At 41.4% G+C, this 19,655-nt stretch overlaps 1 protein-coding gene across 5 annotated transcripts in view; it reads left to right on the top strand.

Moving 5' to 3' along the window:
• Positions 1 to 2,013: 2,013 nt before the first annotated feature.
• The window catches only part of NETO1 (neuropilin and tolloid like 1), a 95,589-nt gene continuing 77,947 nt past the window's right edge, over positions 2,014 to 19,655 (top strand). For all 5 annotated transcript variants that reach the window (XM_080686599.1, XM_080686598.1, XM_080686596.1 and 2 more), the window contains exons 1-4: positions 2,014 to 2,879; positions 4,823 to 4,876; positions 5,108 to 5,245; positions 11,523 to 11,771. In XM_080686599.1, the coding sequence (XP_080542725.1) occupies positions 2,852 to 2,879; positions 4,823 to 4,876; positions 5,108 to 5,245; positions 11,523 to 11,771 (469 nt within the window). In that variant the 5' untranslated portion in view covers positions 2,014 to 2,851. The remainder of the gene's footprint in view (positions 2,880 to 4,822; positions 4,877 to 5,107; positions 5,246 to 11,522; positions 11,772 to 19,655) is intronic.

Consider the following 19,655-nt stretch of genomic DNA (forward strand, 5'->3'; position numbering starts at 1 on the left):
TAGACATACTTGAGTGGATGGATTTAGCAAAGACCAAATTGCCATCCTATCTTCAAACTGCTCTTGAGGAATGCAGTAATTTTCCTGAAGATAATTTTCAACTCATCACTGTTTCATTGAAAGATTTTATCGTTTTTCATAAAGAGGTATCTCTGGATGTGAAAAAAAATTACCAACCAATCCTAAAGATTTCAACATTACACCATCATTTCCCATCATTGGCCGTTTTTCAAAGACCCTCCTCCCTCCCCCATTGGTGACCAGCATCCTTTGTCACCTCCCTAGCACTACTCTTTGGCGTTTCTGCTTCTGTGCAGTTGGGGCATTTCTTCCTCAACTCCTCTGCCCCCCGCCCCTCAATCCCTGAACTGGCAGGACAATCACACGTGGGTCACAGGAATCCCAGGGACCTTCTGCCCTGGGTCCTCTTACAAGTACATCCGTGGGCAGACACACTCGCGGGCTCTGAGAGGCTCCTCCGGGTCGCGCCCCAACCATCAGCACAGGCAGCTCTTTTCTGGAGCCTGGAGCTCCTCTCGCCTGCGCAGGCAGCGTTCTGGTGGAGTTGGCTCTGCGGGTGCGCAGTCTCTCCGTCCCTCTGTTTGTTCTTTCGCTCTAGTTCTCCACTGCATCCTGCCTACCTACCTACCCACCTGTCATTAAAAGGACACACACACACACACACACACACACACACACACACACAGACACACACACACACACAGAGTGCTGACTTTTCTGCGCCTTCAAGGACTGGCAGAAGATGCCTGGAATCAAGGAATCGAAATCTTGGTAGAAGGAGCCTGGGAGGTTGCTTCTGGGGCACGTGGATCCCCTTAGACTTGGGGTTCACCTCATTATCCTTCCACACCCTCTCCATAAGCATCGCTGAAGGGAAGTGAGGGCTGGGCAACTGCGAGCACCCAGCACATCTGCGCGCGCTTTTGTGGGTGGCCCACCACCTCGGCAGCAGCAGCAGGTGCCTGAGTTGCGGGCCTGGCTCTGAGCGCCCTCTGGGCCCCTGTAGCGGCCCCTTCCTCTCTCCTGTGGCTTTTGAGGTGACCTCATCTCTCCAATTCCCACCTTAGTTCTTTCTATCCCATCCCCTCATCGCCAACATCCCCATCCTGGGCTCTGACCCGGCAGCTGAGCCGGAGGCGCGTGGTGTGTGGCTGAGCACCCCTGGATGCCCGGGTTCGTGGGCCTGTGCGTGGCCGGGTCTCACAGCCAGCCGGTCTGCGTTGCCAAGCCCGCAGCTGCAGGGAGGCGAGAGGGAGCGGGTGGGGGAGCCCGGCTGCTGAGCGGGGAAGGACTCCCCTCCGCGCACTCCCCCGACTCGGTCCTCTGTGGCCACCCTGATTACGGTTCTTTCCTATTCATTTATTTGCATTTTAGGAGCCAGGGCTTTTCCGGGCTGTTTCCCAGGCAACTCTTCCTCCCCCCGCCCCCCACTCCGAGTTTAACTCCCTGCGCGTGAGCCTGTCCCTGTTGGGGTGGGTAGGAGGTAATCTGTGTGTGCCTTGGGGGTGTTAAATTCTTGGGGACGGTGGAGGTAGAGAGAGAGAAGTCCAAGTCTTTGCATGAACAGTTTGGTGCGGGCGACCTCCGCACCAAGCCGGGAGATAAACCGGGAAACTTTTCCGGCCAACGTGGCGGCCGAGCGCCCCGCCGGCTTTGCCACCCTAAGCCGTCACCCTTGGAAAGACCGAGAAGCCGCTTCCTCTAGACAGATGGAATGTAAGGGGCGGGGGAGAGAGCGACGGCAACTTCCGACCCTTAAAAAGTGGAAAATGAACCCCCAAAGGGGATTTTCACCTGGAGGCCCCTCCCCCTGGCTCGCCTTTTATCCGGCGCTAGGATCCAGCTGGGATTTGCTGGCTGCCTTCTGGCCCCTTGGCCCGGGTGGCGAGTGACGGATCCCAGTCTGGTCCTCCTCCTCCCCCCCTTTTTTTCCCTCCCCCCAAGGATCCATGAGGGTGTGCCGTCCTTGCCGCCGCCCCATTCCGCCATGCATCAGCCCGGGGGGCGCCAGCCGAGCTGCTCCGTTTCACCCCGGCCCGGGGCTGCCTGGAGGGTCGCGCAGCCCACGGCTATGACTAACGCTCCCACTTGGTAACTCTGCCATATTCCTGCTCCTTCCCCGCCCTCCCTTCCCCGCCCCCCGACACCCCCGTGCCCCTCCGCCACCCTCCAGCCCTCCTCCTTGACGCCCACCACTCTCTCCTCCCGCAAGATCGCAGAGCTGGTGCGGAGCCGGCGAGCCGATGACAGACCCTTTCCTCCTGTCTCCAATGCCTCAGCGGAAGATCCCCAAGGGCTGGACAGAGGAGGGCTGCCGGTCGTCCTCCCGGCGGGCGAGGCTGCCCCAACCTGCTGCTCGTGGTGGATGAGACTGGGGACTGAGCAGCCCCTCCATCGCCGCCGCCACCACCACCGTCGTTGCCGTCGGTCCCCGGTCCCCAGCTCCGGGCGCCTCCGGGCTCTTTGCCTGCGCCCACTGTCCGTGCCCTCCAGACAGCTGCGGCGGTGGCGATGATGCAAAGGAGGAGGGCGCTGCCGCCGGCGGCGCGGATGGTGGCGAGTGGCGCTCGGGTGTGATGCCAGCGTCATGGTGGGGATGCTGGCTTCGCAGCGGTGACGGCGAGAGCGAGCCGGGGCGGAGGACGCACGGATTCGGATTTTCTGCTGTGTGGGCTCGGATCTCGTCCTGCCCCTCTCTCGCTCCCCCTTCATTTGGTCCTGGCTTTGCATATTTCACATCTCTCGACTCTGTCCTCTCCCCACCACTGGACGTCTTCCCGTCTCTAAATGGAATTAGTGGAGCTCGGAGCCTCTGGTGTAACGAACAGACATGATCTATGGACGCAGTGTGCTTCACAGTGAGTACCGCTCCCGCCGCGCGGGTCCCTCCCTGGTGGCCGCTGCTCCCGAGAACCCGCAGTCCCCGCGAGTCTGGGGCAGGTGTAAACTTTCTGTATTGCAGCAGAATACCACGGGGCGTGGGGGCAGCGCAATCAGTGGTAGCCGGATATCAGCATCCGCCAGGGAAAGCAGCCTTTCTGTGCGCCGGATCATCCGGGGGTGAGGATGGCTAGTAGTTTTGGGATGCGCACGTGCGGCAGTGTCTGGGGAGTGGGCCCCAGGGAAAGCGCAGGAGCAGACAGTTTGCGGGATGGAAGGGAATATTCCTCCTTCGGGGGCTTCAGGAGCTCAGGGGGCCCACATTCCCCCAGTACATAGTTTAGAGCACATCTGAACGCAGCACTGGAGCGGAGGGCAAAGGACCCTCAACTCTGGCCGGTGGAACGCTAGTGTGGTTTTAGGAGTGTGTGATCTGCGTGCAATGATAGGAAAGAAATTGGAGGAAAATAGCATCAAAAGTCATCAAGTGAAAAGCAAGGTAAGAAATGTGTGCTGGAAATTTCACATTATGAAGCAAGGATTAGAGAGTTAATCCCAGGTCACACAGCTGAAAGGCCGGGTTGGCTGATAGGTTACCCATAGTACCTGTTCCACAATGTGGTTCCATCAAAACAGGAGAAACAGAGTAAACAGAACACCAAACATATGTCCTGATATCGATGGCTGTATACCCGTGTGCGTGTGTGTGTACAGAGCCCTGGCAAGTTAAAATAAGGTTTGTTCTATTTAAACATACACGATAACAACAACTAATGTTTTGAGCCGGCTACAGTACAGTCATGTAATTGATGCAATTCTCAAATACTAAAATCAAGGCCCAGACACTTTTTTCTTGGAGTAATCTTTAAGCATATGATTTATAAGCTCCTGTAGTGAGTTAAGCTTAGGAAATCCTTGTGAATTTTATCCTCGCTTTCCCAAACTCATTTTAAGTGGAAACATTAGGGAGGTATACCCTACTGGAACTTAGAGCTTTTAGATAATTGAGCAGCAAAATGAAAATAAAGTAGGAGAGGAAAATTCAGGAATGATGAAGACTAGATTAGTTTAACACATTTCTAGTTTTAGGTTTTGTCGAAATGGTGAGTGAATCAAGAATGATAGAAGTAAACAGAAAGTTCAGGTTATAATGGTCTTTGTTAAGTGACAGATCAGAGTGTCTTTGAGACTGAAAAGCTGATTCAACAACATGCTTATAAGTAATCACTTTTGTGAAATTAATAATCTATCTCTGGAAAATCCTGAATATTAAAACAAAGTTATGGTTAGAAGAGATGAATTTTATAGCTTAGAAAATGCTGAGGATGGGCTTACTTGGTAGTACAGCACCTTTTTATAAGGAACATTTTTATAGGCCTGCTTAATGCTTCCAATCCACCCTAATTTATTTTTCTCTGTTCCCCTCCCCCTTCCACCATAGGATTTGCTAGGTGTTTATTTTCTAAAACACAATAGCATTGGCAGTGTTAGCATCAGTCCTGGGGTCTGAATGCTTCTCACCCTTTCACCTGCTGCCAAGCTCTCTTCCTGTAGAGGTCCTAGCACAACCCCTCATGAAGTGCAGCTTAGAAGCAATGTGGGTCTGATATCCTACTGGAATGGGACATGGGTAGGTTATTTATAATACTGCCTCTGAGTACTGAAGCAGGCATTTGCCTGAGGGGTTTGGGTCTCATCCATTCTTAACTGGCATTTACTTCCCAAAGGGTTTCATAACTTTTCCTGATTTGTGCAATTTGAATCAGTGTGTGCAAGATCTGAGTCAACTTGGAATAGTTAACAAAAATAAAATTAATCCGATTTGATATTTTATTATTAAATTAGGTTGTGTTGTTACAGATCTCGATCATTTTGGTGTATATTAATATTATCTCTTTCTAATTTTCCTTTTCCGTTTCAGTTGTAGCAAGTTTAATCATCTTCCATTTGTCTGGGGCCACCAAAAAAGGAACAGGTATGTTTCTTTGGAAAACTGTGGGTGAGAGACCTCTAATTATTTACATTTCCCCATCTCCCCCATATTCTTAATATTCCAGGATATATGACCATTTGTTAGTGTTTATGATTGATTTTCACTAAGACAACATTTAGAAATTAATTTACTAATGGATATTATAAGAATGTGTTCTCTATTTTTAGTTCTATAGAAATTTGGATGACGGCTCTTTTAAAAATTTGTTTACAGAGAAGCAAACCACCTCAGAAACACAGAAGTCAGTGCAGTGTGGAACTTGGACAAAACATGCGGAGGGAGGTGTCTTTACCTCTCCCAACTACCCCAGCAAGTACCCCCCTGACCGAGAATGCATCTACATCATAGAAGGTGAGGAGCATGTGGACATTGTGCATAGAGACATTACAGAAATTGGCTTTGGAGCCCCTGCACATGACTATCTCTCAGCTGATCAAATAACTAAAATCTGGAATTAAGCTAATTATTGAAATTGGTAGTAATGCGTTAAGAACAAGTAAATTCTGAGAATCACAAACACATCAACAACTTAGTTTATTTGGCACTTGATTTAATTTATTTGGAATTCTAAATTAATAGAATGGATGCAAAGTTGGCCTAATATTACCTAATGTGTCACAATTTGGGAAACTGGTATTTTACTTGTTTAACAAATATGACAAAAACCTGTACGTGTGTTATTTTTCTCTTATCTAATGCGAAACACACAAAAAAACATGAATGTCAGAAATAAATCTCTAATCACATTTTCCAAACATTAGTCTGAACAGCAGTTGCCTTAGTTTATACTAGCAGGCGACATTATCATACTTTAACACCAAAGTCAAGATTCCAAGTTGTGATGCCTCTTTTCATCCTTTTTTTCCCCCAGCTGGAAACATAAATAGTGCTGAAAAAGATACTTAATTCTCTTTGAACATTTTATTACCATTACCCGTGTAGATGTCTTCATATTAAGTATAATTTTTAGAAATGTAGATGAACATTTTATCTAGTGATAGGTTTTAATATTTGTTAGTAAGTAATAACCCAAAACTTGCAACCTCTTTCCCAACACGACACAGACAGAGAGACAATAGAGCTTAATGAAAATATATGTATGCTCGGTATTTACTTGTACCGGTAAACAAGGGACACATTTATTTGATTTATCTTTTAAAGAAAAAAGTCTTTATATTTAACTGATTTCACTTTAGAAATGAGTCTTTTTCTTTCTGTAATTTTTAGGTCAGGATCTTTTCTCTCTTCTTGTTGTACTTGCGGTTGAACTTTTAGCAGAGATGCACCTCTCTATTAGAAGAAGGAGAAAGAGTAAGCTGAGAACACTGAGTTCTGGCATGGTTTCTTTCTCTTATGGTTAATAGAAAAGGAGGTTGAAATATGGAAATTCTGGGTTAAAAATTAGTTCTTTTTATTAAGTTAACGTTACATATCTATTATGTAGATGTGCTAGGAACTTTAAAATCACATAATATATTAAAGCATTTAATCCTAGGAAGTAGGTATGTTTGTTGTGCCTATTTTACAGATAAGTAAACTGAGGTTTAAATTCATGTAATTTGTGTTTTGAAGCAACTATATTTTAACTTTCAAATTATTAAAAATAATAAAATTAATTAGTTTTCTCATTTAAATAATTAATTCAGAATTATTAACATCCAGTCCTTGCATGTTAATGGGCTTTCACATTTATCATTATTTAGAATTAAAAAGCATTGCTAACCTTTGATTTCAATATCATGCACATATTTGTATTCATTCCCAAGGACAGGAAGGACAAAACTTAAAACTGGTAACAAGAATCTCCTGTTACTATTAATCATACTTCTATAGCCTTTTTGAAATACTTCATACTAGTCATTTTTATTCATACATTTATTTAACAAATATTTCCTGCAACAACTACCAAGATACAACCTCTCTGAGGGTGCCAAACAACACAGGCATGACCCTTGACTTGTGGAAGTTACCATATGGTGTAGGGACTATGCTACTTTCAGGAAATAATGCAAAGTTCCCAACTAGCACTGTGTGTGGAATAGGGAAGGACAAGAAGGCTACAGGGAGGAGGAGATGTTCACGTTTCTTTCTGAAGAACATGTAGGAGATGCTCATTCTCTCTATGGAATGAAGTTGAGGTACGGTGTGCTCAGGACCCACATGTAGTGTCATCGGCTTCTGCAGTGGGTGAGGACAGGAACTAGCAAGGAAGCTGTCTCAGATACAGGAGAACTTGGGATTCCCAATGTTCCCCCAGGAAAGTTTGAATTATAGACAATGGAAGTACCGCTGAAATAATTTTGAGAATTAAAAAGATGAGATTTTGATGAGACGACCAAAGGAAAAGAATGTTAACTTGAAACTTATTGTGAAAGAACAAGTAAACATGAATCATAGTAAAAGCCTGAACTATAGAAGTGCCATTGGTGATGGATCAAAGGAAGGAATGAGCTGTATTTAGGAAAGTGAACCATGAATGACTAGCTATGAGAATGAGAGAATAGGGGATCCCAGGACCATCTTCAAGTTTTTGACTTGGTGACTTCTTAGATGTAATTGTTGCACCAGACAAGGAATATAGGTAGAGAGTGTTTAAAGGAAAAATAGTGTGTTCAATTTTGGTGTTTATGAAGATGTCTCATAAGAGATTGGATATATGGATCTTTCACTGAGTGGAAGGTTCTGGGCTGAAAATATATATTTATGGTTCACAAATATAGAGATTGTTGTTGAGGATGTTAGATATGGTTGTTGAGGATATAGAGATTGCTGCTGAAGATACTGAATAAAATCATCAAGAGAGTATTTGGAACACTGTTTTTGAACTCTTTAAAAATACATAGATGCCTAGGTCTGTCCCCAGAAGTTTTGATTTCATTGGTTTTAGATAAAGCTGCAGGCATCATTATATTACAATAGCTCTCCATTGGGATGGCAGTTGCACCCAGAGCACTGGTCTCCAGAAAGAGGAAAGAAGACATAGAATTCTGGGAAACAATGTGTAAGAGATGGGCAGAGTAAAGAGAAGGAGAAGTCAGAGGGCTGGGCTGGAATTCAGATATAAGGTCACAGCAGCTGAGTGGACTAAGTTTCAGGAAACAGGGAACAGCCAAAGAACCAGCTGCTATGTCACAGGGAAAAAAAAAATCAGTTCAAAGCAAATGCTCCTACTGTGTGAGGCAATTTAGAATTTGTTAGTCATTTCAGGGTGTGTATTCTCATGGACACAGCAGGGGGTGGAGCCAGCTCCCAGTGAATGGAGCCTTGAGGGTATTGATGTCCCCACCATGGAAATTAAGTTTCTTTTTTTCCTTTGTCTTCTCTTTTAATGGTGGAAATTGTCATCTTTAATTCTGTAAAGGATTGCCTGTTCTGTAGGAAAAGGTAAATTAAAAATACAAGATAAAGAGGGATAAGGGTTGGTCAAGTTTCTTTATTTTATTTTTCTTTATTGATTAAGGTATTATTTATATGTCCTTATCCTCCCCCCCCCACACCCCACCCCACCCTCACTCATGCCCTCACCCCTCTGGTATCTGAGTACATTGGTTAGACTTATATGCATGCGTACAAGTTCTTTAGTTGATCTCTCCCCCTTACTCCCACCCTCCCCTACCTTCCCTCTGAGGTTTGACGGTCTGATCTATGCTTCTCTATCTCTGGATCTGTTTTTGTTTATCAATTTATGTTGTTCATTATATCCCACAAATGAGTGAGATCATGTGATATTTATCTTTCTCTGACTGGCTTATTTCACTTAGCATAATGCTCTCCAGTTCCATCCATGCTGTTGCAAATGGTAGAAGATAAATTGTGCCCAGTTGGCTTGGCTCAGTGGTTGAGTGTTGACCTATGAACCAGGAGGTCATAGTTCGATTCCCAGTCTGGACACAAGTCTGGGTTGCAGGCTCGATCCCCAGTGTGGGATGTTCAAGAGGTAGCAGATCAATGATTCTCTCTCATCATTGATGTTTCTATCTTTCTATTCCTTCCTCTCTGAAATCAATAAAATATATATTTTTAAAAAAGATAAGTTGTAATCAATACAGGTGGAGTCTCAATCACGGAAGGAAAGGTCCTTTTTATGGATTTCAGGATGTCCTACAACTCCCTCAAATAGGAGGCAATAGTCTATATAAATGTGTAGTATTTAGGTGAAAGTGTTCATAGTTCTCAACATGTCCAAAGAGGTTAAGACCTCTTGAAAAGGAAGCTATTTCAGATAAAAAATGGCTTATAGAGAGTTTGACAGTGAAAGACAGCTGTGACTTGAGAGATTTGAAGGGAAAGAAAATGGAAATGGACGTTTATGGAGTTGGATCTAGAGAATTGCACATAGTTTACATACACTATAATTGTTAATTTTTTCATCTGCCACAAAACTATATGACACACTTATTTTTTTAAACTTATGTTACTACTTTCTAAAATTCAGTTAGTGGAATTTCAGATGTGTATGTAGTTAACTTCAACATTCTGGACCAAAGAAAATGAGTTGTCCATATATGATGTGGTCTACCTAATGCTGTATGATAGCATGTTTCCTGAAGGAACATTGAGAGGTTGATTCATCCATGTTGGACAGAACTTAAGCAACAATGAAAATAAAGGAACAAATAAATGGATTCATGTTAGATCACCATGTATTTCCTAATAGGGATAATACATGGATTTATGTTGATTGATAGAGTTTTAGCTAAATTAGCTTCCCCTTTCCCTAAACATACATTACATATTTATTTCTAAAAGAAATATCCTTTATTCTGACAGTTGTGTCCTCATAAAACTGATACTGGATTATCAAGGAAGAGATAAACAGATATGTTCTATTGGATAATAGTACATACAAATGGCACTTTGATGCTAATACATGAATAGGTCCAGTTTCTTAAGCATATGCTTTTTTGTTATTAGACTTCAGGGGAAAAAAACATGGTTTTCCAGGTAATTCCTTATGATATTTTCCAATTTGCAGATTTTAAAAAAAGCATTGATATCTCTTCAAATCTGTTATGGTAGATACTATATTTGTTGACCTATGTGATACACGTTAGTGCTAGATAGAACTATTCTTGATTTTACTTGTAAATGTCCAAAGACACAGAAACAATTTTAGAGATTAAAAATCATCCATAAAATAGTATTTTAACATGCATTGACCTTTAACCAATTAAGCTTCAATTTTATCTTTGGAAAGCATCAAGATTACATTTTTATTTTATAAGTCTCTAATTTCCAATTCATCATGTATCTCAAGCCTACATAAATTTTTGACATCCATGCATGCAAAGCTTTAATTTTTAAGCCTTCAAGGGTGATATTCAATACATATCTAAGAACCAGTGTGGTGTGAACAGCAGTCATTCAGAATGATTTCTGGCCACGTGAGGAGCAGGCCTGGCTGAGCCAGGAGTTAACTTTCAAGTGTTTGGAGGGGCTTGGTCCCTGAAGAGGGCCAAGTGGCTGAGAAGCACTCAGAGGACTCAAGTCAACAGCTGTTTACAAACTAAGAAAGATGTGTGTGGCTATTTCAACAACTGTTCTGGCTGTTCTGGGGTATCTTGGCTGAGTATCAGTCGAGAATGCCTGCATTGGGAACTGTGTGGACATCACAAGGAAAGAATAAAAGGTAACTAGCAAATGCACCCACTCGGAGGTTTCTAGAACTGCCCTAGAATTCCATTCACTATGGCTTAGAGAGCTGTAAACACATTTATGAAGATTAGAAGCTCATGTACAAGTCACCAACAAAGATGTTTTTGAGAAGTCCTCACTGACAAGTACTGTGCTGAGTGCTGGAAAAAGGTGAGTAGATATGGTCTTGTCTTTAGTGAGTAGGTTTCCTTTAAATGAGAATTGCCTGTATAAACAGGAGTTAACAAATTGGAGGTATTTAGATACTCAAGAAAGTGGGAAAATACATTAAAACCCAAAGAGTGTGTTATCTTAAAAAAAAAGAAAAAAGAAGAAGAAGGCTTGGCTGAAGAGAACTGAGCTTGGGTTGCACACAAAGTAAGGAGACACTGGAAGTGTGGGCTGGAGAGTAACCTTAAGGATCCTATATGTCTTGTTTTGATCAGTTTATTGGAAATGTTACGAAGGTTACTGAGTAAGTTTGAAACTGAGAGTGATATGGTAAGATTTGTACTCAAAGAAAGATTGTTCTTCATTGTCTTGTACACTCACTTTGATCTTATCAGGACCATCTGATTGGGACTATTGGAATGGTTGTATAACTATGTGCCACACCACTCTCAAGTGGCATCTGACCTTAAAACTGGGTAGTCCAGAAAATATAGAAAACATGACAGAAAGATGCCTCCCTACTTTCTAAACCTGAGTTAGCAGGCTTTCACAAAAATAGTGTGATATTATTTACTTCTGTGTTGGGCAACAAAATGGTTATTTGATATCAGAATAATATTTTGTGCAATGTCTGAGGATCATCCTTTAGATTTCCTTATGGAAAAATTACTTGCAAAGCTAGGGATAGCATGCTGACTTTGTCTTTCCACGTGTCTCATGCTCAAAGTTTGATAGATGTGCAGACAAAATCTGAAGTAGAGTCAGAAAAATAAAATTAAAGATGTCAGAAGGGCCTTCTAGATATAATTTTTCTATTTTTCAGCCGCCCCAAGACAGTGCATTGAACTTTATTTCGATGAAAAGTACTCTATTGAACCATCTTGGGAGTGCAAATTTGATCATATTGAAGTTCGAGATGGACCTTTTGGGTTTTCTCCAATAATTGGACGTTTTTGTGGAAAACAAAATCCACCTACAATAAAATCCAGTGGAAGATTTCTGTGGATTAAATTTTTTGCTGATGGCGAGCTGGAATCTATGGGATTTTCAGCTCGATACAATTTCACACCTGGTAAGTAAAGCTTTTTTTCCTTATATCTTTTTTTTTCTTAGTTTAATATCTTCCTAGCACAAGAACTTTTGTAAGATAACTTCAAAATTTTTCAAGAAATTTTGCAGTTCTATTTAAAATCAAACCTATAATGTTCTCTCTTTTCATTTCATAAATTCTGAAAGGAAAATAAGTTTTCCTTAAGCCTACATAAGAGGTAAAGTATAGTGATTCAGGGGTCTGTATGGTCATCAGCAACATTTAATTAAATGGATTTCCATTATGCTGAAATGTGTAATTTCAGAGACAGTCTGTAATAAGGAAAGTAATTACACATTAAATCCCAATAAACTCGAAAAGGCAATTGTAGTATTGTAAAATGTATCCATCAAAGTGATCACTGGAGAATTTGAATAAAAATTCATTTGTTCTGAAAAACTATAATTTTTAAAGCAAATGGATCTTAATATAAAGCAGTCTAATCTCTTTATAGAAATGCAAATCTCTAAGTGTTGGGATGAAAGGAAAACTGAGACCCAGGGCAGCCAAATGTTCATTTGCAAGGCCTGGCACTCATTATCTCTAATTATGTAATTGTGAATTTTATGTCAATTCTCCTTTTAACCTGCTGATGTTAAAAAGGCTCTGTGATGTTGACTGGCTCACTTTATGATGAGTTATCATTTAGTACAAGAAAAAAACTGGTAATCACATTTTTAAACTTCAAGAACATCAGGCTAAAGCAACTTGAGATTTGATGAACAGAAGGCATTTCTTTTAATGGAAAAATAGAACAAATTGCATGAAGCACATTATTTATATATAATTGCATTATTTTTTCAGTTAATACATATTATTTTACCTAGGTTATAACAGACAATAAATGAAATGAGAATGTATGTAAACTTTGTTGCAGTTTCTGTTCTATGTTACACCAGAACAGGGCTTGGATGCTCACTTCAAGCACTAAAATTTTAAAAATAATATAAAATTAATGATGACTTTCACTATGATAGTATGATTTACATTAAATAAGTCAGATATTAACTGTACCATGTATATTTACCTTAAACATTAGGAGTATTTTCATAAGATCACTAGGAGATTGTGGCTTTAATTATGTTTTGCTAATATTGTATCATTTACAGAAATCATGGCTATTTTATATGTGGCACTCAAACTCTTTTGATGTATTCCAAAAAGGTGCAGAGATTCAGATGATTATCATCATGCTAGAGTTGTAAATGGGATTATGCATTTCCTTAACTGATCATTTTGAGTGTAACCAGGGCCTAAAGACAGCTGTGTGTGGTATGGTCTTTTACCAGTTATATTTTAATCCTGGAGTCGGTGGTCCTGGGAATAACGTCTAGGATTTAAAATTGTGGTTTCACAAAGAAGGGAGGCTCAATTCACATAATCTATTGACATAAGCAATGCGGCCTATCTTTCTGGCTCTCCTGGAGACGCCCATGAAGGGTGCAGCTCAACCGCGTCCCCAGGTTGAGAGCAGCCACGTGGATCCCAGGGTATTTATTGTTCTTCACTCCTTGTTACTTTAGAGGTGCCTCACTTCATCTAGAGAAGGAAATTTCATTACCAGGAACAACTGAATGAGGAGGGAACGTGACAAACTGATTCGTGAAATTAAGGATGCATTAAGGATTGGCCTAGGCTTGATTTTCATTGTCATATACAGAAGCAGACACTGGGCATGTGAGACAAGAGTGGGACAGTCAGAAGGAGGTTTGTAAAACCCCATGGCAGTGGAAGTTGATGTTCTATAGGCCCAGGCCATTGCCCCATGGCACAGTAATCCACAGCGCATTCCATAAAGCGGCAGTATTTAGGAAGCCAATTAGTTAATGAAACAGGGAGGGGCCAGGGATGGGAGATAATTGAGACAGCATTTAGGGAATAGGGAGTCAGGCAGGTTTGGTTTAATCTGATTTAATTTTCACTTGGTGGGAGGCTTGAAGTAGGGATTAGGGAAACTGACAGGGAAGAGATCCTAAAGTCAACTTCATGAATTTACAAGGCATTGCTGACATCACCGATGCACCGAGTGGTCCCACACACTGGAGGGGAGGGGCTGTATGTTGGTCACCTGGAGACCTGCCACCAGCCTGGCTGTGAGGCTTGGAACCAGTTCTGGCTTTCTGTCCTGCCTCTCTTGTTTCTTGCTTGCTATAAACTTTGCACCTAATCCTTAACATTCTATGCCTCAATATTTTTATTTGTAAAATCAGGGTAATATCAACCACCTCATAGGATTGTTTGAAGACAAATTGATTGTCAACCAATATGTATTGATGAATTTATTCAATTCCTATAAGATCTCAACCATTGTAGTTATTCATTTCATTAATTAACACGTTCTTTAAAAGCAAAGGAGTTTTTGGTATAGATTATTAAGAGAACAAGTGTCCCCTGATATGCAAAACTAATATCTATATGATGTCACTCTTTCTTAAGTTTGTTTAATTGGGTCTAGGCCTCCCCGTGAGGGTTACAGTTATTTCTGATGGCAGAGTCATAAAATATGTCAAAGCAGAAATAGCTGTGGGAATGCCAGGTGGTTTTATTAATTTTATGAATTTACTACAGTCTCAATCTGGACCCTAACCTTATAGTCTCATGATGTCAGCACACTGAGAATACTCCCACCACAGGATTGAATCACATTAACCAAGCTAATGAGGCTGACTATATGCTTATACATGTATGCATATATACACATAGTAGTACATGTACATATACACACATATAAACATTAAGAATTCTTAGAATCGCAAGGCTCAGTTTTTCTTATGAGCAAACATACATGGGTATACACATTACAATCAGAAGGTTGATGGTGCATGTGGAACCCAATTGAGGCTTAGATGACAGGCTTATTTAGTAGCACCCAGCCACAGTGCTTGATTCGTCTCCATAATGTGTGTCATTTTTCAGTGGTGCTTTGTGTCTCACACTGCATGGGTTGGTTCCCCTGTCCAGTCTTCAGTGTTCGTCTTGCCTATCCAGGACACTAATTTGTGTCAGCCCTCATCGCAAAACTTGTTTCTGATTCTTAATATCTTAATAAAGTCAAAGAAAGTCTCTTTGACTTTCTTCTCTACACAACTTAAAAAAACAATACCCTTCCATCTCTGGCTCCTGGATTGCCTCAATGGGAAGTAGCCAACTGGGTGTGGAGGGTAGGAGGGCAGGGCCAGCAAGGATGCCATAGAAACACTCTTCCAGGGGCTCTTCCTCTATCTCCTGACTCATTCTGATGATTCCTCATTTATTTCAGGAATTGTGGTTTTTGGATAGTGTCATTACCGGAGTCCACAGTGCAGTGATGAATCATCTAGGATTACTGAAGGATAGTGAGACTGAGCAATGGTCCGAAGTCAGCTAGTAGATCCTGGGGTGTGCAGAACTAAAGGACTAGGGTGACCTTTAAGGAAGGGGCCAGGGGCCCAGATCCTGGCAGGAGGCTCCTGGGTGAACTTGTCGGGAAAACCTTTCTTCTTCCTGGGTAGACAGAGTTGTGTTGTGATGTCTCCTCAACAGTACACTCTTCCACTCCTGAGAACAGACATGAATTCAGGATTACTGAAAATGTTAAAAGTTACATCATGGAAAATTTGATAACCCACAGGTAATTAAATAGGAAAACATTTAAGAGTGCTCACAGTAATAGAATGCAGTTGTTTTCTCATCTTTACTGTTGAAAGTATTACAGATGTCCCTCCCACCCCTTTTACCCCACAGACACCCCTTCCAGACCTTCCCCACACCATTGTTTGTGTCCATGGGCTATGCATATATGCATATAAGTTCCAGATTAATCACTCTCCACCCCCGCCTTCCTTCTGAGATTCATCAGTCTCTCCCATGCTTCTGTGTCTCTGAATCTATTTTGTTCATCAGTTTATTTTGTTCATTAGATTCCACATATGAGTGAGATCATGTAATACTTATCTGTCTCTGACTGACTTATTTCACTTAGCAATAATACTCTCCAGGTCCCTCCATGATGTCTCAAAGTGTAAGAGATCCTTCTTTTTTACTGCTGCATAGTATTCCATGATGTAAATGTGCCACAGCTTTTTTATCCACTCATATACTGATGGGCACTTGGGTTGTTGCCAGATCTTAGCTATTGTAAATTGCTCTGCTATGAACATAGGGGTGCATATATCCTTTCCGATTGGTGTTTCGGATTTCTTAGGATATAGTCCTAGAAGTGGGATCATTGGGTCAAATGGGAGTTCCACTTTTAATTTTTTGAGGAATTCCCATGCTCTTTTCCACAGTGGCTGTACCAGTCTGCATTCCTACCAGCAGTGTACAAGGTTTTCCTCTTCTCCACATCCTTGCCAGCACTTGTCATTTGCTGATTTGTTGATGATTGCCATTCTGACAGGTGTGAGGTGGCACTTCATTGTCATTTTAATGTGTATCTCTCTGATGATTAGTGACCTTGAACATTTTTGAATATGTCTCTTGGCCATCTGTATGTCCACTTAGGAGAAGTATCTATTTAGGTCCTTTGCCCATTTTTTAATTGGATTGTTTGTCTTCCTTTTGTTAAGTTGTTTGAATGGACTAAGATAGAGGTAGATTGAAAATTTATCTGCATGATCAGTAATGCTTTAATTTTTGAAAAAAGAGACCATAAATTTGGTAGTACTTGTGTAAATAAAATTATCCTATATAATAAAAGCCCAGGGACTGAACAGTGGAATGACCAGAATGACTGGTCAACCAGTCGCAATGATGCACATGGACCACCAGGGGGCAGACGGTCAACACAGGAACTGCCCCCTGGTGGTCAGTGAACTCCCACAGTGGGAGTGCCACTCAGCTGACCAGGATGAGCAGCGCTCCCACAGAGGGCTAAGCCCCGCAGGCCACGCCCCCCACCAGTGCACGAATCCTGTGCACCAAGCCTCTAGTTTAGGATAAAAGCATCTAAAAGGAAAAATACCATAGCAGATAATTTTATTTTTTTAATTTAGATTTTTATTAATTTCATAAAGGAAGGGAGAGGGAGAGAGAGATAAAAACATCAACGATGAGATCGGCTGCCTCCTGCACGCCCCCTACTGGGGATTGAGCCTGCAACCAGGGCAAGTTCCCTGATTGGGAATTGAACCCTGACTTCCTAGTTCTTAGGTTGATGCTCAACCACTGAGCCATGCCTGTCAGCGTAGGTAATTTTAAATGAATTTTTAGATGGGAGAATACCATTTCTCCACAGTCCACAGTTCTTTTTTTTTTTTTTTTTTTTTTTACTCAAAGAACAACTTTGAGTCTCCCCTCTAGCCAGCTGCTTCCAAGCCTCATTTTTTTTTTTCCAATAGAAAATATAAACTATGGAGAAAACATGAAGCAGTATCTTCCTACCCACCCTCAGTCCAGTGGCTATTACTGGGAACTTTGTTCAATATTAAAGAAAAACATCTGGGATGCTGTCCACTCAGGGGGAGAGTAACCCTTTCAATCTCTTTAGAAACACATATCATTTGTTCAACTTGTTTTCTACTCCCTAATGGAGAGATTTTTTGCAGTGTACAGATATAGCATTGATGTTTATGGAGTCTTCCTTTTTGGATGACATGTCTTCTGAACTAGTTTTAGGAAACAAAGTTATAACACCCTTATTGGAGAAATTTAATGTAAGGATTATGCCTCAAGGCACCCAATAGGTGAGGTTGAGTTTGGTCTTGGCACGGAAATGAGTGGAGTTGTTAAATTAGTTTAATTTCTGATGCTACTTTGTACTTAAATAGCACCTTTCATCTGAGGAGCTCAAAGTGTTTTAGGAACATTCTGCCCAGTTCCTAGCCTCCTCTCAAACTCCATCTGACAGACTTCAAAGCAATGGAGAGGACACACTGCAGTGCAATGATTTAAATTGAGCGTTTAAAAAAGATTTCTATGCATATGAAATCAAATCTAATATTTAGGTAAAATATTGTCATGGATTTGATACAATTGTAATTATTCAGTGCAATATTTTTCCTTTTCTATCTAAAATGTAAATGCATGTGTGAGTGTTAACCGTGCTGAAAGTTCCTAAATGTTCTTGTCTAGATAATCAGGGTTTTGATATATGCTCTGGTAAATAAGAAAAAAATATGCATACATCTGTATTTCAACAACTGAAGTTTCATTTGGATTTTGCTCTAAAGATGAAAGAATAAAAGTTTTGAGAGGCTAAGGTTAAAATAAGGACTTTATTTGCTTTTCATATAGAAATATAATATCAAAGAAAATTGGGTCAGATAGTTTGTTGTCCTTCTATTATATTTATACTACAGACCCAAAATATTTTAATTTCAGCCCCAGCATAGGCTGACAAAAGGAAAATGTATGAGGCAAGGTCACATGTCTTCTTGAGGCAAATTTTCCAAGAAATAAAGTTAAAACATTGAGTCATGGAGGGACAAATTTATCAGCGTCTAATAGGAGCCACGTGAGAGCAATTTCATTGATCCCTTACTTTGATTCCGCTAGCCCTTGTCTTGGCTGATCTAATGTATCCAATAGAGAGCTCAGGAAGAAGGATGAGGAAAGGAGGGAGGGGAGGAGGGAAGGAGAGATAGGGAGAGAGAGAGAGAGAGAGAGAGAAAGAGAGAGAGAGAGAGAGAGAGAGAGAGAGAGAGAGAGAGAGAGAGAGAGAGAGAGAGAGAATGCTGTTGGTCTAGGTGGGTGTTCAAGAGAGATGAGATGCCGAGAGTGGGAGAGAAAATTTCCAGGATTAGCTCCCATCTGTGCAGAGAATATTGAAAGCAGTAGCAAAGGGGAAGGAAGATTTTTAAGAAGTTTCCTGCACAGAAAGAATGTCTTCCTCATCTTGTGTCCTGCAGAGGTGGAGACGTGTTTTGGTGTGTTTCTTTTTATTTAGTGGTTAATTGCTGGACTGCACTTTTTTTAATATGGTGTATCTGGGACTAGACCACAGAGACTCTCAGGTGTATTTCTATTGTAGAAGCATATTTTCTTTAGAGCAGAAAAAGACCTCAGAGTTCATCTCCTTCAACCTGTTCACTTTGAAGATAAAGAAACCACAGGTCTAGAGAAGATGAGTAGCCTGGATTCGTGAACTCTGTGTAGAAGTTAAGCTACTGCCTGTACATCAGTTATGTAACCACTGTGCTGATTTGCCTTCTAGAAAGGGTAGAAATCATGACTTTAATTACATCACATATTGCAAGTACTGTTGGTACAGTTACATTAAGAAGTTTAATTAAAGGATAATACTATATCACCTACATTTTACCATTCACTGGTGTATGAATTTAAAAATTCACCTCTTCCATGTTGTCTGAAATGTCTGTCAATTCACAATGACCAATCTCCCCTCCCTCCACCTCTAATGTAAAATTCTGCCTTTGCAGCCCCACTGAGCCTTCATGAACTCTGTGACTCATTTCCTGTGCTTCTCAAATTTCTGCTGTTACTGACATGGTCAGTTGTGCATCATGGTCTCATGACTTGAAACCTGTAACCCCCATGCTAAACACTTAAAGGGAAACAATCATTTCTTCCTCCTAGACCCCTCACAATTTCACACACGTCTCTGACTGTTTCTTGTGATGTTAGTTGCTTCCAATCATCAACACCATCCCTCTCTCCGGCTCTGCTGTACAGTTGTGTGCATTAAGGACTCTCAGTGGAAGGGGAGAGAAGGGCTAATCCCACTCTCATTCAGAAACCTTGGAATAGATCATATTCGTATCTACACCTGGAACTGAGTCTTATTTACTAATTTGCATGGTGTCTTATGAACTAGCCAAGGTCATGCTTCCATCAATTATAGCATCACCTCTGCACCCAATTACACAGTAGTTCCCATATCAAAGGACCAGAATCCATGCTTCACTTAAATTGTTCACAGGAGAAATT

The sequence above is a fragment of the Plecotus auritus genome (assembly GCF_963455305.1).
Source record: "Plecotus auritus genome assembly, chromosome: 8".
Taxonomy (NCBI): Eukaryota; Metazoa; Chordata; class Mammalia; order Chiroptera; family Vespertilionidae; genus Plecotus; species Plecotus auritus.